General features: G+C 35.0%; 2 protein-coding genes across 2 annotated transcripts; both read right to left on the bottom strand.

The window, feature by feature from the left end:
• Nucleotides 1-1,836: 1,836 nt before the first annotated feature.
• On the bottom strand, nt 1,837-8,996 carry LOC112033298 (protein PAF1 homolog). Its single transcript, XM_024066079.2, has 12 exons — nt 7,261-8,996; nt 6,492-6,560; nt 4,814-4,921; nt 4,542-4,722; nt 4,379-4,455; nt 4,162-4,281; nt 3,670-3,775; nt 3,012-3,092; nt 2,814-2,882; nt 2,656-2,727; nt 2,412-2,555; nt 1,837-2,325 (listed from the first exon to the last, which is right to left on the bottom strand). Exons 1-12 carry the CDS (start codon nt 8,319-8,321, stop codon nt 2,182-2,184), a joined length of 2,232 nt encoding a protein of 743 aa, XP_023921847.2. The 5' UTR covers nt 8,322-8,996; the 3' UTR covers nt 1,837-2,181.
• On the bottom strand, nt 8,982-9,719 carry LOC136070756 (leucine-rich repeat extensin-like protein 3). The gene has a single exon (XM_065781140.1). The coding sequence runs from the start codon at nt 9,717-9,719 to the stop codon at nt 8,982-8,984; it is 738 nt and encodes a 245-aa protein (XP_065637212.1).
• Between the last annotated feature and the right edge of the window lie 17,001 nt (nt 9,720-26,720).

The raw sequence follows: 26,720 nt of genomic DNA, 5'->3' as shown, positions 1-26,720 counted from the left end.
ATTTGTAATTTCCTCAACCATTGGACTCTATGGTTTATTGTTGTTGTCGTTACCATTGGAGCAACATTGGGCTTCTTTTGTATTGTAATTTGTGCTAGTTTTGGTTTTAAGTTAGTCGAGATTACGTGGGGAGTCAAGTTTATATTTTTAAAACCCAAATTCACCCCAGAGAGGGGATTATGCAATTTTGTGAAAAGAGAGAGAGACATTGAGAGGAAAGAAAAAGAATTAATATCTTATTTCAACTTTAGAAATTTCTTAAGCCAAGAAATTCTTTTATCAATCTACAAAGACTCTTTGTCGAAAGGATCAGCATTTTAAGAATAATTTGAGTTTGGATAATCTCCAATGATCATTTCCATATGAAATTCCAAACAATAAACGGCGGCTAGAGTCTTTTTTTTTTTTTTTTTAAATGAAATAATAATAATGGTTAGAAATCCTACACTACTGCTCGAACCGATTCCCCTCCCCTTCACATGATATTCTCCAGTGTGTAAAGTTTATAGGGCTTACTAGTTTCTACCCGTTTGTGCATGCGTGGGTTTTCTTGATAGATTCAACAAACTAGCTACCTTTAGACAGAAGAGACTATTGGTATTATTGTTGTTGAAGACTATAAAAATCGATATGTTAGTAGTAATGTGTTTTCAAAAAACAGAAAGCAAAGTTTAATAATTTTAAGTGTCAGATACAACAATAGGACTTCAAGTGATACGGGCCTTCAGAATTCCATGTCAAAATCATTAATCACATGCCGATCCAATTCAAACTAGCAGCAGTGTCCATGGGCTGGGCTTAGCTGACATTAATGTTGTGCTTTTGGTTCGAACCCAGCCATGGTGATTCTGGCCTAAGATTGTTGGGCCAGCCTGGTACATTATATTCTCAGTATGACTGAGAACTTTTAAAATATTTTACTTCAAACATAAATCAGAAGGTTCTATCTATGTTCTTTATTATTATTATCTTTTTTCTTTTCTTTTTTTGAAATCTAATCCCTTCAAGCCAATATAAGATGCAGAAGATTTTTTTTTTGGTGGAATATATAAAAAAAATTTAGCTAAAAAGAAGGGGTAAAGCTGAAAACTCATCAAGTCCGGGCCTGGTCTGAAATTTGATTGTGTCTAATAAACTGAGCCCAGTATGACTAGTAAATGCATGTTCCCTCAGTTGAATCCTAATGCTTTTAGGCTCAGTTGGTTGGCTCAATGGAATACCTAGCCAGGCACAGCCCTATTGGCCATCTAGAGTTGTATAGTACTTGAATAAAGCAATAGGAATACATTATATAGTACTTGATTTGATTCAACTTAATCAGCCAAGTAATATGTTCGAACGTCTTAACAAAGCCAATTCGAATATTTGGTCGGTTAAACAAACCTACAATCAATGTGTAATAAGTTTGTTCATTGGATGGGTGCCCATCATGACATTCATAATGACTTTAAGTTTGTTCATGTCATTCTTTAGCTTCAAAGTCTTCAACACCATTTCATGCACACGTAGGTTGTATTGCCACATCAAAAGGGCGGCATACAACTTTGAATTTGTAACATGATTATTGACAATATAATGTAGATTTCCTTGTCTAGTTTCTACCATTCAGGATACCAAAATTATTTTTGTATCACAGATTATATGCCCAATATTTGTGGCTTTAATACAGTAATTCTAGTAATTTAAATCTAGAAAAAGAGTCCAATCAAGAAAGGGAGATAAAGAACAATAGTCAATAGGGTAATGAGCACAAAATCTACACTCAACATGAATGGAGACAAAAAAATTGTATAATGGCTGAATTACTACACCAAACATTTATACTGAAGCAGAAGGTAAAGAAAGAACAACTATCATTGCAGGAAAGAACTAACTGTTTCAATGATTTTGATGAACACGCTATTCTGTCTCACTTCTTTTTACAGTATCTATTTGTCATTTTTCCTCGCATGATATATTAGAGGAAAAACCTGTATCAACTAGAACCAGCTACAATCTGAAAATATAAATAGGTAGATGGTTGGAGGTTGGAATTAACATACAAATAGAAGCTATATAACTATTTTACCTCACTACTCCACAGCATCTAGCATGCTAGTACACAACCAATCTGCCACCACTCTAGCTGCTATAAATTTGGGAAACATCCCTTGAAGGCAGCAGAATTTGGATCAAAAGAAATCAATCAGACATCTCATCTTCAGCTTCGCTATATTGATCTATGTCCTGATGTCGGGCAACCTTCTGTGGTCTTCCAAGACCATCTTCAATGTCTAACCCTCCCCTCTTAGAATTTGAAAAACTCCCCTTTGAATGGGAATAAACCTGGAAGCATAATCAAATCAATGGTATCTAAGAACTAAAATCCAAAACTCACTAGATTAAGTCAATAGATGGCTCCATGGTCATACCTCTGAATCTCTCAATTCAACTGCAGAAACAGTTGGTCTCCGCCTCACAGTCACTTTAGATGGTATGGGAAAATGCTCAACCTCGTCATTAGATCTTCCCTCTTTTGCCCTCTTTTTTCTTAAAACGAGTTTTGTTGGAAGAGGCTGCATTAAACAACAATGTGTAAAAGTTGCTGACTAACACACAAACTAGTGCACACACACACATGAATGTAAAAGTATAAATCAAGGTTGAAGTGGATACCAAATAGCGTGCTTCTGCTTCATCAAATGACACAAGGTATGTTGTGGGGTCCTCCACATCATCAAGACGAAACTATTGACGAGTGAAATAAAAAAAAAATCAGTAAGAAGTTAAATTCCAGCTTGCTGGTGTAACATGTCAAAGATATAGGCACATACCTCATAATGGTACTCGCGAACCCAAGAGAATGAGATATCTTCGTGTTCATCATACATATCCTTGGATAACTGTGACCATAAAACATATACAAACGAATTAAATAACAAAGCTGCATGATAAAACATAAGCAATAAAAATGGCAGAACCACCTACTTTAAGTACAACATATTTCAAAGGTAAAATAAGGCAATATCTACCTCATCTGGAGAAGGAACCATGTAGGCCAAAAATGATTTGTCTGTATCTGAGCCTGTTGGCACATAACTTTTCATAATGGCCTGAAAAAGGTTCATGGTAGATGAGATTTGACTCATACACATCGCTAGCCAGAGATCAGATAATAGAAATATTACTGAAAATACTCTAAATTAGATTAGTATAAATTCAACCTTTTAATTAAATAGCGACTTCATATTATCATATATTGAGGAAACTTACAGTGTCACAAATGTAATGTTGACCCAGAGCAGTCCAAAAAAATCTAGATCTATGTAAACTGGTAAAAGATAGCACTACATTTCAGCTATGCTCCAAGTATATTATAATTTTTTCCTTTTCTTTTTGGCTTGTCAAACCTCTTTATCTTATTAATCTATGAACTTGATTTTACCTATTAACTAGTTGCTTTGCATTCTATTTCTTTCCTTGATTACATGACTTTTTATTGCCACTCTTTAAGTGACTAGAAATCCTATAATTGGTTTAAAATTTCAGAAGGTAATAAATACTGATAGTGTCAATTGTCAGTCAATATCAGAAGCTATGATCATATTGTCTCAATTGTTTGTCAATATCTGAACCTAATGATGGCCTACCATTTTCTTGCATTTCTGTAACATAACTCACTTAACTCACCTGTGATTCAAAGGCATCACGAACAGTTGGGTCCAACTTGCTGTGGATTTCTGAATCAGCCGTAGGAGCACTATCAAATGCCGCAATAACAAATCGTTCTTCAGACCTATTACCATTGCATCACATACAACGCAAACATTTATATGAATATAGTAGAATGCAATATAATTAATACCAAATGAATCATTGTGTCAACACCACATAATTATCTATACCTATCAATGAACACGTAATCTTAGAGCTGGCTTAATATTAGACCAGTTCAGAGTCATCAACTCTTCTTTTTTTTTTTTTTTTTTTTGATAAATAGTTCAGAGTCATCAACTTATGCATAGACGGAAATAAACCTAGAAACAACAATCTGATGCTCCATTCCTTTTCAATCTATTGACATTGACTGAAAGGTCTTGTGTGTGAGATTTGATACAGCGATGTGATACAGCATCACATTTACTGAACAAAAAAGTATGTAATAGCATTTAAAATCCATACCGATCAAAATCAGGCAACAAAGGCAGAACCTCAACAGGATATAAATCTTTATTACTTGCATGAACTGGACGTGACTTGCAAGCCTCAAATGATGCTTCTATTTCCTTGATTTGTCTTTCTCTGAAAACCAAAAAGAAATATTAATGTCTATCAGTATAAGAAAATGAACAGCTATCAAATAGTATATTCCCAGCCTAAAGATATAATAAAACAAAACCTGTTGTTAAGGTTCTCCAAAAGGTTACGGCCTCCCTTCATTTCTCTCAGTTCCTTTGCTTGTTTCTCAGTTAAAGACTGAAAAAACCAACATAGTTAGCTTAGCTATGACATTGAACCTGGGTAAATAGTTCTTCAAGAGTATAGTGTAAGTATTCAACTACCTGCTTGGTTGACTCCGTGCTAAGAGGAGATATATATTGTGTTTTGACCAGCCAGGCAACACCTTTATCAGTCGGCCTATCTTTCCTTCTTATGCCGTTATTCTTTACAGGGGTCACTGAAACATCATCACGCAACAATTCCTCATCTTCTGGATCAAGTATCGGTCTAACACTGGGAGGGCTGATTAAACAAGTACAAAGAGATGATCAGCATTGTTATGCTATAGAAATGCTGAGGTCCCCAAAAAATTTAAGCTATCGAGAGACAATACTTGTATACACTGAGGTCAAGAAGGTCAAGAGGTATTCCCAAATCCGGCTCCACAAAAAGTTTAGGCTTGTAGGTTTTCTCCAAGGAAGTGATGGTATACTTTGTATATCTGCAAAATAGACCATAAAAATGACCACAATATTCAGGCAATGGATTTACATCATGATTCTTTGAACATATGAACAAAACAAAGAAAAATAATGATACCCCAAATGCTTAATGGAAAAATCCCTTAGAAAATCAGATTCCCAATCAAATTCTGCAGACCAGTTTCAATAATATTGAACTTATATAGCAACTTATACTGGAGGAGTAACAAAAGATGTCCCATCTAACCAAATTTCATGTGCCCAGGGTTCACACACATGAGTGTGTTTTTCCCTCAGATGACAATTATAGACTTTTTTTTTATGGCTTACTAGTTTACAGTTGTTTCTTATCAGTTTGTCTGGAAACTACCAAACCATAGAACCTAATCTGGAAAAGAGTCTATAATAGATGATGTCATATTTATATCAGGAATAGTGGATCATTAAATTTACAGGTGTTTCATCAGATGACAATTATTGACTCCCTTCAGAGCTCCCACATTCTCTTCTTTGAATTATATCTGTTCTGTGATATTAAAGTATCATAGATGATCTCATATTTATATCAGGCAGATTGGAAAGCTTTACGTGATGCACTTGTTGGTTGCTTGGCACTGATGAGGAGGAAAAGTAGTGCTGGTGTGTTTACTAGCACTGATGCCAAAGCAGTTGCCCAGTCTTTCTACAGAACCTTCAGGTGCAGTCTTTAGGACAGCATGATTGGAAGGTAATTCTTTTTTGCTCTCAAGCCATAGTTAATGGAGACAAATTAATAAACCTACATGAATGAACCTCAGCCTAAAACATTTTTCCCTGGGAACCTCTGATACGTCTGACTAAGAGCTATTTATATTTCCTTCAACACCATCACTTAATTGAGGGTTGCAATCTTGGAGAATTCAAGAATAAGTGGCACTGCCTTCAGATTATCTTGAGCCTTGACAGTCCATTTGCAATGCCATCCTTCATTTCCTATAGCTTCTAGACACTCTTCAGAACATCAAGAGGGCTATTCCATTAGATGTAAGTTATGTGTGCCACCAAGACTAAGACAAAATAACTCCTTTATAGTTTTCCATATACTCCCCCAGATGTAAAATTCATGCCTCACTAGATTATCACTCTTCTTCTATTTTCTTTTCTCTTATCCTTTCGTTACACCTCTCCATCGCTTTTTACCACCAGTTCCAACATGACAAGTAGCACAAAAACATCAGAATCATGGCCGCTACCAAACAACCCAGGAAGATATTCTTCTTGCTCACATAAACTACATACTGGATGACTCAGCCTCAGAATAAAATAAAAGAGATTGTAAATTAAATAAAGTAAACGTAAAATTTATAATTCTGCAATAATATTACTTGTCATCCCAGCAACACCTAACAAGCATAACCTAAGCAGCTGGAGTGCTCACTAGCAGAGGCATATAATGCCTACTAGAATCTAAAGATGGAAATAATGAAGGCCATGACTCAACCTTTGATTCTGGCAAGTTTATAAGTATGTCCACAACACAGAACATACACTGCAGGATACATCCATCAGTTTTTAAAAAACCAAGAATTAGAGAGAGAAAGAGAGACGTACTGTTCTTTATCTTTCTTTGGAGCCACAAGCTTTGGTTGTGCACTTGGATCTGGGAGTTCATTCCGAAACCTTCAAGAAGCACACAAGTAATATTGCACATAAAGAGCATGTCAGTAAAGGAAATGAAAAATGTGATACTGTCACATGTGAAGATTCAGAAGTATCAACTCTGACCAAAAGATCACTAGCATCTATTAATGCATTAGCACAAGTGTACGCAAATATCCCATTCTAGTACAATAGAGCATTCATAAGAAGAAATCAAATGAAAAATCCATACTTTTTTTTTTTCATATATTCACCCCCCATCTGCCCTCTTACATATTCTTGATGAACTCTTGCATTTGGTGCTCCCTCTTTGTCCCAATAATACCCAAATAAAAAAGGTACTGCTAAATAGAGGATGATCAGAGTCATGAATTTTAAGTCCAGAGCCTCCAAAAAAGAAAACATTTCAGACACAATCCTAGGCAAACCACTATAATTAGATTAAAACTTACGCTTAAGTACATGAGAACTTTTCAGCTATCTAGGTGCAGTTTCAATCCTAGTCCAATATTACAATTTTTTTTATTGGTAATTTCAACACACTCAATAGGTTTTGAACCCACGTCCTCCCCCTCCACTCATACTTGTGAGAGGAGGAAGTACCATCTAAGGAAAGCTCATTGGCTAGTCCAAAATTACTTTTGTTAATAAATGAGAGGTAAAACGTGCTAAGAAACAAATAAGCAAATGTGAAACCAAGGATCATCATCAATATACTCACTTCAACTTGCACAAGAATGTTGTTGGTTTCTTCAATCTATTCTCAATCCTTTCACCACTCAAGAATGGAGTAGCTCTCCTCTCCCCCATCCGTGACCCAACAATCGACCCGTGCCCCTTTGCAGCAGAAGACAGCATCTGGGTCTTTTGCAGAACAGTGTTCTGGGACTCCTTCAACTGCTGCCTTTGCTTCTCTTCTTGCCTTTGCTTATCAAACTCCCTCTTCTTCCTCAACCTCCTATCTTCCTCCGTCTCCACCCTCCCCGTAGGCCCATTTGATTTCTTCACCATCATCGGAGGAACAGGTGGCTTATGCTGCTGTTTAGAAGGAACCCCATGATTTGAAACCCCAGGATCACCCCTTGCAGAAGCATAAACCTCCTTGGAAGCTCCTCTATCACGCTCATGTGATTCCCTATTATGCGGAGGAGCTGGAGCTGGAGGTGGGGGTGAACTCGGAGGTGGCGGTGGTGGAATTGAAGAACTCGGAGGTGGAGACGAAGGCGGGGGTGGCGGGGGAGGTGGGGGCTGCTGCATTGGTTGCATTGGCTGATGACTATACTGATTAAACTGATTAGAAGGGTAATACATGGGAGCTTGTGGGGGCTGTAAACTCATTGAATTCTGTGTCGGGGGCGGCGGTGGAGGAGCATAAGAAGACTCCGGGGGAGGCGGTGGTGGCGGTTGATACGGGTACTGCTGATGAGGAGGGGGTGGTGGAGGTTGGGTCCTTGGTGGGCCATAATGTTGTTGCTGTTGCTGTTGTTGTTGTTGATGGGGGTGGTGGTGATAATTGGAAGTGGGATGCAATTGAGGATTGTTGAAGCTTTGAGGATATGAAGAAGAAGCAGCAGAAGAGGAAGATGGTGGAGGAGGAGGAGGAGGAGGAGCTGAGGCAATAGAGGTATCAGGAGCACTATATCCAACCCAGTTCTGATTGTATTGAGCTCTCTGTTGAGGTGGGTGTGGTTGTGGTGGCGGTTGTGGTGGTGGTGCAAGTGGGTTTTGATTTGGTGGTGGTGCAAATGAGGTTTGTGGAGGGAATGGCCTGTACGAGGCCATGGCCAATTTTGAGAGAGATCACCGAGTGAAAATTCAAATTCCCAAGTCTGGGTTCTCTTGGATTAGCTTCAAAAATCAATCAAAACCCTAAAACCAAATCTTTATGATTTCAAATAAGCAACCACAATATGAGACACAGAGAGAATTCAATTCCCAACCTTGGGTTTTCTTGGTTTAGTCGTAAAAAGTGATCAAAACCCTAGAACAGAGAGAGATAGAAACTCCAAAATTTTCTTCAATTTCAGAATGAACACACGCACAGCAAGAACCCTAGGAGATTTTCAAAATTGGATTTCCGATTCTGGGTTCCAATCTCTGATTATTGAAAAGGCCCAGAGGAAGAAAAAAAAAAATCGAAAATTTTGAAGATTTGGGAACGAACAGAGCTTAATCAAGGCCCTTAAACCGAATTGCAGATTCTAGAATCACAGATAAAAGGGGAAAACCCAAAAAAAAAAAGTAAATAAATAAAAAGAAGAGCTTTGATAATTTTAACCCTAGGATGAGAACAAAATTTGAAAAATTAGAGTTACAAAGTTCTCCAATTCGAAGTCGGAACTGAGTGAAAAAGCAAAACCCTAGGAGAGAGAAAAACCACAAAAATTGATAGCCCAAATCCAATTGGGAAATTACCTATTTTGATATAATGGGAGTGAAACCCTAAATTTGAGCAGTGAAGATTGAAACCCCAGGATCACCCCTTGCAGAAGCATAAACCTCCTTGGAAGCTCCTCTATCACGCTCATGTGATTCCCTATTATGCGGAGGAGCTGGAGCTGGAGGTGGGGGTGAACTCGGAGGTGGCGGTGGTGGAATTGAAGAACTCGGAGGTGGAGACGAAGGCGGGGGTGGCGGGGGAGGTGGGGGCTGCTGCATTGGTTGCATTGGCTGATGACTATACTGATTAAACTGATTAGAAGGGTAATACATGGGAGCTTGTGGGGGCTGTAAACTCATTGAATTCTGTGTCGGGGGCGGCGGTGGAGGAGCATAAGAAGACTCCGGAGGAGGTGGTGGTGGCGGTTGATACGGGTACTGCTGATGAGGAGGGGGTGGTGGAGGTTGAGTCCTTGGTGGGCCATAATGTTGTTGCTGTTGCTGTTGTTGTTGATGGGGGTGGTGGTGATAATTGGAAGTGGGATGCAATTGAGGATTGTTGAAGTTTTGAGGATATGAAGAAGAAGCAGCAGAAGAGGAAGATGGTGGTGGAGGAGGAGGAGGAGGAGCTGAGGCAATAGAGGTATCAGGAGCACTATATCCAACCCAGTTCTGATTGTATTGAGCTCTCTGCTGAGGTGGGTGTGGTTGTGGTGGCGGTTGAGGTGGTGGTGCAAGTGGGTTTTGATTTGGTGGTGGTGCAAATGAGGTTTGTGGAGGGAATGGCCTGTACGAGGCCATGGCCAATTTTGAGAGAGATCACAGAGTGAAAATTCAAATTCCCAATTCTGGGTTCTCTTTGGATTAGCTTCAAAATTCAATCAAAACCCTAAAACCAAATCTTTTATAATTTCAAATAAGCAACCACAATATGAGACAGAGAGAGAATTCAATTCCCAACCTTGGGTTTTCTTTGGTTTAGTTGTAAAAACTGATCAAAACCCTAGAACAGAGAGAGATAGAGAGCTCTGAAGCTCCAAAATTTTCTTCAATTTCAGAATGAACACACAGCAAGAACCCTAGGAGATTTTCAAAATTGGATTTCCGATTCTGGGTTCCAATCTCCGATTATTGAAAAGGCCCAGAGGAAAAAAAAAATCGGAAATTTTGAAGATTTGGGAACGAACAGAGCTTAATCAAAGCCCTAAAACCGAATTGCAGATTCTAGAATCACAGATAAAAGGGGAAAACCCAAAAAAAAAAATTTAAAAAGAAGAGCTTTGATAATTTTAACCCTAGGATGAGAACAAAATTTGAAAAATTAGAGTTACAAAGTTCTCCAATTCGAAGTCGGAACTGAGTGAAAAAGCAAAACCCTAGGAGAGAGAAAAACCACAAAAATTGATAGCCCAAATCCAATTGGGAAATTACCTATTTTGATATAATGGGAGTGAAACCCTAAATTTGAGCAGTGAAGATGAACCCTTCGAAACCAGTGAATTGGTAGAATGTATATATACACTGACTACACACACAGATACAGAGAGAGAGAGAGTGTGTGTGTTTTGTGTTTGCGTATAGAGTGACCGGAGAGAGTGTCGGAAACAAAAAATCACAGCTAAAAAAATTAAGGTTAATACAGTGAGAAAGGACACGCCCAAACACACACTGCCTTACTCTATATTATTCCTTTTACGTCATGCTTGTTTTTCTTTTTCTTTTTTCTTTTGTTTTTGTTTTTCATAAAGCACCAAAGAGCAAACTAATTTGATTCCTCAAAAATAAAATATAAATAAAAATAAAAGTAGATAAGTATCACAACAAATTTTAAGTAAAAAATAAGTTATTATTAGTTTTAATTAGAATTTATCATTGATTTTTTTGTGAAATGTTGTTGAAATAAGAAATTTTTTCAAAAACAAAATACCAAATTAATTACTGATTTTTTTTTCTTGACAAAAATTTATAATAATTTTGTAATATTTCCAAATTAACCCATCATGTTAATTTTTTATAATTAAATTAAATTGTTTATTGTGATGAATTCATGTGTAAGGTGATAAGTTAATTTAAAAACACTGTTAATTTGTTTTTAAAATTTTTTTTTTGTGTCTCTAATTTTATTACTTTTTCTTTTATATATATTAGATTTAGATAAGTACGTAGAGGAATTCTATTGAGTGGTGCTTGTCTAAAAAATGAGGGTAAATTTGTTAAAAGGAATTTTTTAAGAGGGAAAAAAAAAGACTTTATTTAATTACAATCATCATCTTACATTAGGTGATATTATAAATTATAATATAATATACACCTTATACTTCGAAATTGTGTAATCGCTTTAATTTTTGTTACTTTACCATCTCCAATCTTAACATTTAAGTAGTGTCAAAAAAAAATATTTAATTTAATGGTTAACCATCCACCAGAGACCGTGTGAGAATGGAAAAAATTTACACCATAAATTTTTTAGATAATACAGTGCAACTCATTCGAACTCTAGTTTAGATAATAGGTGCAAAATTTACAATTATTTTCAAATTAAATTGTTGATTACATAAAAGGTGAAAGATTGTAAGTTGTAACACGTTATATGCAATAGCCTTGTAGGCTTGTAGCTAAATTTGCTTTTTCAGGTTCTAGTGTACCTTGGAGAACCTTTAAAGGTTGTTTGGTTTTAGGAAAAATATAATGCTTTTACTATTTTCTTTTCAGTTTTTTTTTTTTTTGGGGGGATCTTTCACCCCCAAAAAAAAAAAAGTTTGGTTACATTATTTATACTCAGTTTTTATTTTCAATATCCACAAAATCAAATTTGAATTCAAAAACTGACTAAATATTTTGGGCGTTTTCATTATTGTAAAAATGGATACAGTGACATTGTTGTTATTAAAAAAAAAAAAAAAAACCAATTTCATGAGTTGTCTCATCAAAAACTCTCTCTCTCTCTGGATCTCACTTTTTTCTTAAGCGAAGTCCGATTGGACCCATTGTCAATGCTCACTGCTAGTTGATTCCTTCTGTGTGGTGTTTGCTTTTGGGTTTGTTTGTGGATTGATTTGTTGAAATGGTCATGGTGGTTGTTTGTTTTAAGGGACATTTGATGGTGGATTTGAGGTTTCTAGGAGGCGAGTTTGCTGAAATCTAATGGTGGATCCATCGCTGTGTTATTTGTTTTCAGGCATATCTGCCTTGATTGTGTCTAGTTTGTAGGAGGTAAGTGATTTCTAGCGAGTATGGTAACTGCTAAAGGCTTCCTCTATACTTGTATTCGTTGGGGGTTGTTAGAAAAAATTTAGAGAACACAATTAACAGAATATTAATGCCCAAAAAAAATAAGAGTTGGAAACAAAAAAATGAGTACAAGATTTAAGTGTAAAAAATGAATTCAAACCCAACACAAAGCAAATAATAACTGAAAATTGTTTAAAAACTAAAAATTATTGTTTAAAAACTTTTGTGAAAATACATGTGGATGAAAAAGTATGTGAAAATTCGTGAAATATTATTTAAAGACTGAAAATTGTTATTTAAAAACACTCACCAAATACCCTCTTAATGTCTCTCATTTTCAAAATTTATTTTTTTGGTTGAGTCTCCACAGATGCAAATGTTGCAGATCATTGATTTACAAAGTGGTCTTTCAATTGTAGTTGTGTGGGGTCCTTTGGCGTTATGTCCTTATTTGGAGGTTGCTCTTATTAAGAATTCTGGTCTTTTGTTTCTACCAAAAAAAAAAAAAATTCTGGTCTTTTGTAATTTGTTTGTCTATTGCTAATAAAGTTTTCCTATTCATAAAATTTAAAAAAAAAAAAAAAAAAAAAAGGGCATAGCAAATATGTATTGTGATTGTTGAAATAATTATTGACTTATTTTGATTACTTAAAAAAATTTCGCTTTTTTGTTTTTGTTTTTGTTTTTGTTTGTGGTATTTTTTAATCAAATAAACTATATATGATTATATTTTTTCATTGCTTATTGTCATGAATGATAGAATATAAATTTGATTTTAGTTATTAAAAAAAATGGTGTAACAAAGTAGGATGTGAATTCTAACTATCTCATAAAAAAATTCTAATTAATTCAGTTAGTAATTTATTTTTATCAAATGAAAGATCTAATATTAAATCCATGTAAGTCAACAAGAAATTGTTGTGACCTCTTTTTCTAGCATATTATATACTAAGGCTTGAAGACTCAATACCCATAGTCGACTGCAAAAAATATTACCCTTATCATATAGCTACCAGCATAAAAGGGAATCGCACCCACTAAGCTAACATAAAATATTTCTAACTCATGGCCCAAGCTCATGGATAAGCTCAAATTTTCAGTGAGGAGAGAAGTGGGAGTGATTTTTGGTGAGTGGCTGTATGCGTAGTTATTCCCTTAGTTAGTGATGTTAGCTTGAAGCTCATGAACCAAGAGTTTGACTCAATTCGACCGTGTACATCATTATTCCTCGTTATTTCCTCTCAATTATCCCTGTCAATACAATTTATGATCCAATGAAAGTTGTAATCCACTACACTAATTGCCCCTATATACTCTTTGACTTTTTAAGAAAATATCTTCCCTTTGTAGCTGAAGTCAAGTGTTACTTTCACCTTATAATTTTCCAACTAAGTGAAGTCTGCCACAACTTTCTTCCTAATGTAAAGACCCCTAAATCCCTTCATATTTAAGACAGAAAACCATGGTTTATTCAGCAGACCAAAGACATCTCTATTTTGCATAAACCAAACCATATCTAGTATAAAAGGAGAATAAAAGGCAAAACATGAGGGGGCTTTCAAAGACATCAATGTATTTTATTCATATCTTCTCCTTCTAAATCTCATTCACTTAGCTTCTAAAAAACCCCCTACCAAGCATGCACACACCGACTCTCACTCTCTCTCGCCCAGACAAATTCTTCTCTTACTTCATCATATTATCATCTGCAATATTTTACTTTCTTGGAACCCCAACAGAAGCTTCTACTTGCCAAGTTTATGGGTCCAACTAACTTGAATGTTTTACTGTAGATTTCCTCTATGTAAATTAGTGAGAATAAGTGTGCTCACAAGCCCATACATTGCAAAATGTCCCACATAATACCACCAGATGACTCATATAACGCTGTCAACTTCTTTATCATGTCTGACACTCCTAAATGCCTTCTGTAGGGTCAATTTTTGTAGCTCAAGCCCAAAAGATATGGAGTCTGAGCCCAATGAACCTAAAACAATGAATTTGTAGAGAATTGGTGAAAAAGCTGGGCTGGATAGGAATTAAACAACGGTTAGCATGAGATTCAAAGATAATAAACATAAAGGCACTCATAAAGCCTGACTGAATAAACGTCCGAAGAGATAGTTCATAAATTATAATCTTATTTTTGAACTCTAATAATCTTTTGTACTACAGTTTCTCTTTTTTTTTTTTTTTTTCCTCCTCTTCTTATGGGGGATCTTTCACATAATATAGTGCATTTTGGATCATCTTGATCGTACACTCGTTAGTCATCTGAGCATCTACTTGAGTATATATCCCATCAGACCTCTTCTTTGGTTCTCTGTGAGTGGTAGTGGTTGAGAGCACACTGTTCAGAAGTCTTCTTTACATTAATGCGGTTAGAAAAGTTGCTGCAGTGCATTTAATGTGATGGTAGCAGTTTTTCCTCCAGACATTTATCCGTTCTTATCATCTCCATACATACTTGAAGTTTATCCTTATTATTGGAATCGTTAGGAAGGCCACTTGAACCACCCAGGTACTTGCTTGACCGAGAATTACCGTATCTGAGAAGATCATACTTTTCAGATCACTGACGCTCTCTTCGGACTATACTCTTCACTCATTTTCAGGTATATTTTGCCCACTTGGGTCCTTTCTCAATCACTTTCTCCTCTTTTGACACGCCCTAGTCTTCGATTAAAGTCTTAGGCCCATTACATAACTCTGGGCTTTTACCTCGACACCTTCCACTACGACAACTTACTGTGGCAAAATACCATGGCAATAGACTATGACAACACCATAGTTTACTAAACTTTACATTGCTTTTTCATATCAAAAGGAGCCTCGACAAAATACAAGATAAGTCTTAAGCATTGTTATTTTTACTCTCCTTTATATTATGAACATTATAAATTATTGTTTACTTATTTTATAAGGAAAAAATCTCGTTTTACATTATTCAAACACTTATAATGTTATTTCATTACTTAGGGAGAAAATGCAATTGTAACGCCCAAAGAATGACCTATTGGCACTAATTTTAGACTAGGCTCCCCAAACTGCCTTGGGTCTAACTTCTTATGTATTAGAGGATTACATGTGCATTGAAGACAAAATAAAATAAAATAAAATAAAATAATAATAATAATAATAATAAGATCATCAACAGAATTCCATTACCGTAATGACCTAGTGGTAAAAGGTAATACTTAAGGAATGACTTTCAAACTTTTCTAGTTTAATTAGTATATATATATATTTAAGACAACTTCTTTTGATTGGCTTATCTTGTTTAACAAAAACGTTCAATACAAATATAGCGTGTTTAAAAAAAAAAAAATTTGGTAAAGTTATACGTGACCTAACTAAAGAAATAAGTCATTTTACAAACGGTAGCAATATGCACTTACTATAAGAATTATTAGTTAATTTGAAGTATATACTTCTTTTCAATGACATGAGAGTAGTGCACTGAAGCACCTTACGGCAGATAGTCCTTCTTTTTAAGCCTTATATAACTATATTTTATTAGAAAATAAAATTATTTTTTAGATATTTTTATTTATATGCTTTTAAGGCCCATAAAGCTTTACACCTATATCAAAGCCCAAGCCCACAGTTTTATTGTAGATATAAAGCTTTTGTATGTTGTAGCCCAAATTTTGGCCCATTGGGCTGATTCTTATAGTGTTGAAAGATCCATATCAACATTTTTTATGCCATGGCCCGTAGGCCAACCCTAGCCAAAGAGAAAAAACAAAATGCCATAAAAAGGCCAAGCATGAATTTTAGCTACAAATTTGGAACTAATAATAAGAAAATAACATGTATTCCCGTACATGAGTTCATGTGCAATGCACATGCAAGTTGCAACATAACAAATACACATTTCATTTTCTGCTGCAAACATTTTGGCCCATTGAGCTGATTCTTATATTGTGAGAAGATCCATATCAATATTTTCTATGCCGTGGCCCATAGGCCAGCTGCTAGCAAAAAAAAAAAAACCCATTAAAAAGGTTACAAATTTTAGCTACAAACTTGGAATTAATAATAGAAACATGATATATGTTTATATCATATGTAATGCACATGACAAATACACATTTCATTTACGGCTACAACGATTGCCAATCTTTTTCCAAAGGTCAAAGAAGGTCCATCTAAAATTCTCAATTGATTGCCCATTCAATGCTTTCATGCATTGTAAGGCCAATCGTTTCCAGCAAATCTCACAAGAAGCCTTGTTCAAGAAACCTAGTCCAATGAGACAAAGTGCATGCCACAATTATTAAACCCTAGTCCAGACCCTGGCCCATCAAATCGGACAAGAATTTCATGTGTCAGTTTCGTTGGAGTCCTATTGTAGTCATTTTATAGCTGGCTTTGTGGTGTGTTTGTTTTTCAATAAATAAATAAAGCCTGCCTCTTCAAGTAAAAAATAAAGACAAGATTTTCTTTCAAACCGATTTTAACTTTTGAAGGATAGCTTCCTCCTCTTCCTTCTTCTTCTCGCTACAAAGTAATTTGATGAATTATTATCCACGTTCTTCTAAAAATAAAAAATAATATCCACGTCACATGTATTTTTCATTATATGTTTTTTTTAATATAATAATTAGGCTAAAGTGCACTTTAAACTTTAAAGTTTGGAATTATTTTTATTTTGGCCTTTTTATTTATTTATTTATTTATTTTTTTGGAATTGTAATTTCGCTTTTTTGTTTTTGTTTGTGTTTTTTTTTTTTTTTGGGTATTTTTTAATCAAATAAACTATATATGATTATATTTTTTTCACTGCTTATTGTAATGAATGATAGAATATAAATTTGATTTTAGTTATTAAAAAAAATGGTGTAACAAAGTAGGATGTGAATTCTAACTATCTCATAAAAAAATTCTAATTAATTCAGTTAGTAATTTTTTTTTTATCAAATGAAAGATCTAATATTAAATCCATGTAAGTCAAAAAGAAATTGTTGGGACCTCTTTTTCTAGCATATTATATATTAAGGCTTGAAGACTCAATACCCATAGTCGACTGCAAAAAATGTAACCCTTATCATATAGCTATCAACATACAAGGGAATCGTACCCACTAAGCTAACATCTAATATTTCTAACTCATGGCCCAAGCTCATGGATAAGCTCAAATTTTCAGTGAGGGGAGAAGTGGGAGTGATTTTTGGTGAGTGGCTGTATCAGTATGCGTAGTTATTCCCTTTGTTAGTGATGTTAGCTTGAAGCTCATGAACCAAGAGTTTGACTCAATTCGACCGTGTACATCATTATTCCTCGTTATTTCCTCTCAATTATTCCTGTCAATACAATTTATGATCTAATGAAAGTTGTAATCCACTACACTAATTGCCCCTATATACTCTTTGACTTTTTAAGAAAACATTTTCCCTTTGTAGCTGAAGTCTAAGTGTTACTTTCACCTTATAATTTTCCAACTAAGTAAAGTCTGCCACAACTTTCTTCCTAATGTAAAGACCCTTAAATCCCTTCATATTTAAGACAGAACACCATGGTTTATTTAGCAGACCAAAGACATCTCTATTTTGCATAAACCAAACCATATCTAGTATAAAAGGAGAATAAAAGGCAAAACATGAGGGGGCTTTCAAAGACATCAATGTATTTTATTCATATCTTCTCCTTCTAAATCTCATTCACTTAGCTTCTAAAAAAACCCCTACCAAGCATGCACACACCGACTCTCACTCTCTCTCGCCCAGACAAATTCTTCTCTTACTTCATCATATTATCATCTGCAATATTTTACTTTCTTGGAACCCCAACAGAAGCTTCTACTTGCCAAGTTTATGGGTCCAACTAACTTGAATGTTTTACTGTAGATTTCCTCTATGTAAATTAGTGAGAATAAGTGTGCTCACAAGCCCATACATTGCAAAATGTCCCACATAATACCACCAGATGACTCATATAACGCTGTCGACTTCTTTATCATGTCTGACACTCCTAAATGCCTTCCACTACGACAACTTACTGTGGCAAAATACCATGGCAATAGATTATGACAACACCATAGTTTACTAAACTTTCCTTTGTTGTTGAACTTTACATTGCTTTTTCATAGCAGAAGGAGCCTCAACAAAATACAAGATAAGTCTTAAGCATTGTTATTTTTACTCTCCTTTATATTAAGAACATTATAAATTATTGTTTACTTATTTTATAAGGAAAAAATCTCGTTTTACATTATCTAAACACTTAGAGCATTCATATCTGCTCGGCTAAAGTCTTCTAAAATAGAACTATAGTGCAAATTTTACACATTTTGAGCAAAAAAACACCCACATCAGTGGATGTAAAACTGTGTAAAACCGTGTATATATTTCCATGAGCTATAGTACCCGCATAAAGCAAAAAAAACACCCACATTAGTGAGTGTAAAACCGTGTATATATTTCCATGAGCTACAGTACCTGTGTATATTTACACGGGTACTATAGCTCATGTATACATTAAAATAATATTATCATTGTACAGTATAACCACCCAACGCGCCAGAATAACCACCAAACCTAGCGCTACCAGCCTAGAGTATTAACCAAAATCAACTGAAAATTAACCCAAAATCAACACAGAGATACACTTGATCAGAGAAAAAAAAACATAGAGATACACAAACACACCCACACACAAACAAACCAAAATGGACAAACAACAAAGAGAGATTGGCACTTATCGGAACGATCGGTGCTTGACTGGAACGATCGGAGCTCATGGGTCTCGCCTGATCGAAGCTCGTGAGTATGTGTCTTGCCTGATCTGGTCGTGGGTATGGGTCTTGCCTGATCTGGTCATGCTTGATCTGGTTGTGGGTATGGGTCTTACTTATGGGTTGATGGAGATCGGCATTGATGGAGGCTTGTGATGGTGCATCTGGGTTGGCGGAGATTGGCGTTGATGGAGGCTTGTGATGGTGCATCTGGGTTGACGGAGATCGGCGTTGATGGAGCCTTGTGATGGTGCTTCTGGGTTGACGAAGATCGGTGGATTGGAGAGGCGTTGTGGTGCTTGTGATGGCTGTGGTGTTGATGGAGTTCTTGCTCTAGTGCTTATGGGTTTTGACCGTGAGAGAAAGAAGAAGAAAGAAGAGGAAGAAAAGAAAGGGGAAACGGTAGAGATAAGGAAAAAGAAAGAAAGAAGAAAGAAAAGGAGGTATTGGAAAAAGAAACGGGTAGGTAAAATAATATTAAAAAAAGAATATAAAAATATTATTTATATAAAATGTAGTGTATAATAGATGAACTGATGTGGGTGTTTTGTAAAAATAGATGTGTAAAATATAAAAAGTAGCTTTTTTCGTGTAAAATAAATGATAAATTTACACGAGCTGGTGTGGATGCTCTTATAATGTTATTTCATTACTTAGGGAGAAAATGCAATTGTAACGCCCAAAGAATGACCTATTGGCACTAATTTTAGACTAGGCTCCCCAAACTACCTTGGGTCTAACTTCTTATGTATTAGAGGATTACATGTGCATTGAAGACAAAAAAAAAAAAAATAATAATAATAATAATAATAAGATCATCAACAGAATTCCATTATCGTAATGACCTAGTGGTAAAAGGTAATTGTAAGGTCAGGATTTGTAACCCAAGCTCAAAACAATGAATTTGTAGAGAGTGGGTGAAAGAGCTGGGCTAGTTATGAATTTAGCAACTATTAACTATGATATTCAGGGATGGGCTAACATAAAAACGCACTTAACAACTAAAAATATTGATGTCCAAAGAGGTATATTATTGATTGAATAGTAAATACAATTCTTAGAACTACAGTTAAATCTTTGTCTCCTGCCTTCTTTAGAGACTTTTCTCATTTATATAGCCTTCTTCTAAACCATCTTCATCATACACTTGTTTTTCATTCAAGCAATCACTTGAGTACATGTCACATCAGGTATCTTCTTTAGTTCTCCAAGAGTGTTGGTAGTTGAAGTTGTACTGTTCAAGGGTCTTCTCCACATAAATGCGGCCAGAAAAGTTGCTGCAGTGCATTAAACACGGTGGTAGCAGCTTTTTCCTTTAGATATTTCTCCGTTCTTATCATCCTCAGACATGCCTAGAGCTTATCCTTATCATTGGAATTGTCAAGAAGATCACTTGAACCTCCCAGGTACTTGCTTGATCGAGACTCTTTATATCCGAAGAGAATACGCTTTTCGGCTTGTTGATGATCTCTTCGGCCTGCCCTCCTCGATCATTTTTAGATATATTTCTCCCATTTAGAATCATTCTCAATCATTTTCTCCTCTTTGGACATACCTCAACCCAAAAAAGGGGCCCCAAGCCCAATACACAATGTTAGGCTTCCAGGCCCAATACACAATGCTGGTCTTTCACCCCCTATAATAATTAAGGAATGACTTTCAAACTTTTCTAGTTTAATTAGTATATATATATATATATATATATTTATATTTAAGACATGTCTTCTCCACATAAATGCGGCCAGAAAAGTTGCTGCAGTGCATTAAACACGGTGGTAGCAGCTTTTTCCTTTAGATATTTCTCCGTTCTTATCATCCTCAGACATGCCTAGAGCTTATCCTTATCATTGGAATTGTCAAGAAGATCACTTGAACCTCCCAGGTACTTGCTTGATCGAGACTCTTTATATCCGAAGAGAATACGCTTTTCGGCTTGTTGATGATCTCTTCGGCCTGCCCTCCTCGATCATTTTTAGATATATTTCTCCCATTTAGAATCATTCTCAATCATTTTCTCCTCTTTGGACATACCTCAACCCAAAAAAGGGGCCCCAAGCCCAATACACAATGTTAGGCTTCCAGGCCCAATACACAATGCTGGTCTTTCACCCCCTATAATAATTAAGGAATGACTTTCAAACTTTTCTAGTTTAATTAGTATATATATATATATATATATATTTATATTTAAGACAACTTCTTTTGATCGGTTTATCTTGTTTAACAAAAACGTTCGATACAAATATAGCGTGTTTAAAAAAAAAAATTGGTAAAGTTATACGTGACCTAACTAAAGAAATAAGTCATTTTACAAACGGTAGCAATATGCACTTACTATAAGAATTATTAGTTAATTTGAAGTATATATTTCTTTTCAATGACATGAGAGTAGTGCACTGAAGCACCTTACGGCAGATAGTCCTTCTTTTTAAGCCTTATATAACTATATTTTATTAGAAAATAAAATTATTTTTTAGATATTTTTATTTATATGCTTTTAAGGCCCATAAAGCTTTACACCTATATCAAAGCCCAAGCCCACAGTTTTATTGTAGGTATAAAGCTTTTGTATGTTGTAGCCCAAATTTTGGCCCATTGGGCTGATTCTTATAGTGTTGAAAGATCCATATCAACATTTTTTTTATGCCATGGCCCGTAGGCCAACCCTAGCAAAAGAGAAAAACAAAATGCCATAAAAAGGCCTAGCATGAATTTTAGCTACAAATTTGGAACTAATAATAAGAAAATAACGTGTATTCCCGTACATGAGTTCATGTGCAATGCACATGCAAGTTGCAACATAACAAATACACATTTCATTTTCTGCTACAAACATTTTGGCCCATTGAGCTGATTCTTATATTGTGAAAAGATCCATATCAATATTTTCTATGTCGTGGCCCATAGGCCAACTGCTAGCAAAAAAAAAAAAAAAACCATTAAAAAGGTTACAAATTTTAACTACAAACTTAGAATTAATAATAGAAACATGATATATGTTTATATCATGTGTAATGCACATGACAAATACACATTTCATTTACGTCTACAACCATTGCCAATCTTTTTCCAAAGGTCAAAGAAGGTCCATCTAAAATTCTCAATTGATTGCCCATTCAATGCATTCATGCATTGTAAGGCCAATCCTTTCCAGCAAATCTCACAAGAAGCCTTGTTCAAGAAACCTAGTCCAATGAGACAAAGTGCATGCCACAATTATTAAACCTAGGTCCATCTAAAATTCTCAATTGATTGCCCATTCAATGCATTCATGCATTGTAAGGCCAATCCTTTCCAGCAAATCTCACAAGAAGCCTTGTTCAAGAAACCTAGTCCAATGAGACAAAGTGCATGCCACAATTATTAAACCCTAGTCCAGACCCTGGCCCATCAAATCGGACAAGAATTTCATGTGTCAGTTTCGTTGGAGTCCTATTGTAGTCATTTTATAGCTGGCTTTGTGGTGTGTTTGTTTTTCAATAAGTAAATAAAGCCCGCCTCTTCAAGTAAAAAATAAAGACAAGATTTTCTTTCAAACCGATTTTAACTTTTGAAGGATAGCTTCCTCCTCTTCCTTCTCCTTCTCGTTACAAAGTAATTTGATGAATTATTATCCACGTTCTTCTAAAAATAAAAAATAATATCCACGTCACATGTATTTTTCATTATATGTTTTTTTTAATATAATAATTAGGCTAAAGTGCACTTTAAACTTTAAAGTTTGGAATTATTTTTATTTTGGCCTTCTTATTTATTTATTTATTTATTTATTTGGAATTGATGTTTGATTATGTATTCGTAGTGATCTTGCTTCATTTTTGTTAGTAATTTGATCATTCAGTGCTCTTCATATATATATATATATATATATATATATTTCGTTCAATTTGACTGTCCATGGGCAAAAATCGAGTTGGAATTGGGTGATATATCATAAAAACAAGAGAATTATCCATTTTAGGTTATTGTTATTATTTATTGGAAATGCTCATTATTTTCTTGTATCAATTTCCCTTGCAATGGCGCCGTGATAATTTTTTCCTGGAATATTGGCTTAACTTTTTCCTATGTTTGACTGTTCCCAAATTTCCGGATACAAATGACAATTGATTGGATATGTGGCTTAGAATTATACTTCAACTCTTAAAACTATAGTTCAACCCAATAATTTTTATTGTGGAATGGTTTGTTCCATTGGTTTCCTCTACAGGACCATATTAATTGTGTTATCTTTTTGCTACCATTTATTTTATTTGCACAACATAATGTCTTGTTCACTCCTCTGAAAAGATGTCCATAATTTGATTAATTAATAACTTGACATTATGGGATCTAACAAATCAACATTATTAAAGTCCAAAAAAAAAAAAAAAATAGAACTAATCACATCAATGGTTGCCGTGATTAATTTTTTCCACTATGATTAAGATATTCATGATATAATGACTTCCTAATAATATTCACTTATATTAACAGTATATCTTACAAGTATATATACTGATTAAAGATATTCTTTTGGCCAAAATGCAAATTCACTATTTAGTTTCACAACTTATCATTTCAGTCGTTTAAGTTTCCATTCGTTTATTTCAGTCCTCTAAGTTTTAAAACTTCTTAATTCAGTCTTCTGTTAATTTGTCATCCATTGCCGCTGTTAAAGCTCCTAAAACAATGTCATTTTGGGCTTATTTAAATAAATAAATAAATATATATATATATATATATTATCCATATTTTAATATTTAATATAACATGTATTTCTTAATTAAAAAAAAAACCATAAATTAAAACTTAAAAGAACCAAACAATGTCTTCCTCATCTGAAGAAATGAAATAGAAACCCCATCTACCAAAATCAATATTCGAACCCAATAATTGAGAGAGAGAGAGAGAGAGAGAGAGAGAGAGAGAGAGAGAGAGAGAGAGAGAGAGAGAGAGAGAGAGAGAGATGTTTTTGGTGGCTCAACTCTAGGAGATTCACTTAGCGGCTTCAATCCGGGAGTTGTACTTGGCTCTAGCCAATACACCTTTGGGTAAGTTTAGTAAACTCTTGCTCTCCTTCTCCGGCCTCTCGATCTCTCAATTTCTCTCAAACTATTGAATTAGGGATTTGATTTTGTGGGTGGGGTTTTTTTTTTTTTTTTTTTCTTCTTCTTCTTCAAATATAGTTAGGGATGATGGTTCTTTTAATTTATGGGTTTTTTAAAATTAAGAAATAAATATTAAATTAATGCCAAAATGTTGTTTTGGGTGGGGTAGGGGGTGGGAGGAAGGGGGTGCTAAATGGCAATAATGGATGTCAGGTTAACGAATGACTGAATTGAGGAGTTATAAAACTTAGAGGGTTAAAATGAATGAATTCAAATTTAGAGGACTGAAATGAGAAAAATGTGAAACTTAGAGGCACTACAAAAAACGAGGACTATAGTTATATAAGCGGCTATAGACCCTAAAAACGCGGCTATAGCCCCATTTGGTCTATAGCTGTGTTTTCTATAGTTGTGTTTACATGCGCGGCTTATTCACCGTGACTATAGGTCCAACAGGCCTATCGCTGCGTTTTTTTAAACGCGGCTATAGGCTGAGATCTGTAGTTGTGGTGAATTTTGAGTTTTAGCCTATTCTTTTTAAGCGAAAGGTACATTAAGGCATTTGAAAGTGGCTCTTAATGATTTTATAAACAAACAAATGGTTAACAAAAAAAACAGGACTTTTACAAGTACTTCCCTTTAAATCAATCCCAGCAACTAAACATTTCTCTCCTATATGAGATTAATTAAAATTATCTCAGATGTGATAATTTCTTTCAGAAAATTGAAAACCATGCTGGAATATGACTGTAAAGATTAACTTAATCACCTAATCACTAAGCATGAATAGGACCTTTATCTAGTCACAAAGCGTGGATATTAAGCATGCAACACCACACATTAATCAACAATCTCTCCCAAATGAACTCTTCGAAAAGAAAGAAAAAGGTGAAGAAGGTTCGCAAATAAAGGTCATTTATTGAGTGTGTCCAATATTTATATCTTAGTTTAGCTTTATTCTATATATTTCTATTGTACCGGATTTATACGTGTTCTTGTTTTTCTTCTTTTTCCCGCAAAGTTATTATAAAACATGAAAAATTTTGGTTGCAGTGGTAGATTTGATGGGTGGAGAATAATTATGATAAACCACGTACACCAAGAATGAGAGAATCATAGAGTGACCAAAAAAGGAAAATAATAAAACTAATTAGGAGAGGAAAAAAAATCCCACCAATGATTGACAAAAGAACTTACCTTGCAGGGAAGTGGTCATTTTCATGTACCCCCACATCCCCTTTATTCCTTTGCCACACACATCACAAGTGAGATGAGTGAGAAAGAAACATTTAACAATTCGCTGTCCCTCTATCTTACATTTTCTTTTGCAAATGGGTGGTCACATCTACTACTTTGTTAAAAGAGTTGAAAAAGCTGAGGGGGTTTGGGTGAGTCAAGTGGATCAGAATATGTTAGTGTTCTCTATACCTGGCATAGAGTGCGATTCTTTTTTCGTATCATTATCTCCTATGTTGACAAGAATCCCACCCTGGACAATGATCAATCTCATGCTTGCAAATGAAATACAAATTTGTAAGGATACAAAATTATCAGCAAAAGCAGCAGGCTAGTGATGACACACTACTGAATCCTATAAAAAATTTACATTTCTCTTTTGAATTGCTCATATGAATTTAAATTTGCATTGGCTTTTGTCTGTTACTTTCAGCCTAAAGAAAAAGTCTTAGGTCTTGATCATTGGATTGGTGGTAATAGCGTAGGATAGGTTCTATTAAGACTTGCAGCAACATATGTCACAGATCACATTTTCTCTTATGTATGTAAAAAAGATGTGGCTTTGTTAAAGCAATTGTTAGAAAGAAAATTCACCAAAATCTTACAGTTATTTGGAAAATGCTTTGTTCGGCTGAATTCAATTGTTATTGTCGACATTTTCACTTATTGGATTGAGACAGATAAAATCTGGCTCAAGAAAATTTACTGATGTTAGTGATTCACAAAAAACCAATAGTCTTACTGTTGCCCATGTTGGTGCACCACAAAAGGGGAGAAACCCATCTAATATGCCTCAATGGAACCCTAATACAAAGTAACAAAACCAGACTTCCAATGGGAGGTCAGTAATTTGTTAGGTATTTTTAATCTTAAAATGATTAAATGAATTAATTAGATGATAGGTTGACTAATTAAAAGAGAAGAAATGAGAGTTATTGAGTCTCGTATTGATACACATTTGAAGTTTTTGGGATTGAGTGTCTAATGCAGGATAAATGGATCCAGGCCACGCACAAGTGAAGAGGTAGAGGTTAATTTCCTTGTAATTTCACCAACATAACTAGCTTTTGTTTTTTGTTATTTTTTTCCAAGTATATTATTACTTATTAGGGCTCATATCTTATAGAAGTTAGCTTTAAGATTGATTTCTTTAGTGAACTTTTCACATATATTCTCTTGTTTGCAGCATCAATTCTGCTCATCTTCACAAGAACCACTGCTTGCAATATTGTACACATTATTGAAATAGTAGCATCCACTATATGACTGCTTGTGCTCCTATGATAATATTCCCCTTCTATAAATGGAAACCATTGCCCACTTCACCCTACTAATTAGATTTCACAAACCCAGAACTAATTTCCCTACATCACACAGCAACGCCTAGACTCCCACAAATCCTCACATACATATATACACGGCCTAGTCTGCCTACCTCACACCCTTCCTTCCCTCATCACCTTCTTCTCTAACGTCATTTTTCTCCAATTTTCAGCCTTGGAGAGAACC

The sequence above is a fragment of the Quercus suber genome, unplaced genomic scaffold (assembly GCF_002906115.3).
Source record: "Quercus suber isolate HL8 unplaced genomic scaffold, Cork oak 2.0 scaffold_257, whole genome shotgun sequence".
NCBI classification, from domain to species: domain Eukaryota; kingdom Viridiplantae; phylum Streptophyta; class Magnoliopsida; order Fagales; family Fagaceae; genus Quercus; species Quercus suber.
Note: the sequence above shows the minus strand (reverse complement) of the source record. Positions and strands in the feature narration are given on the sequence as shown.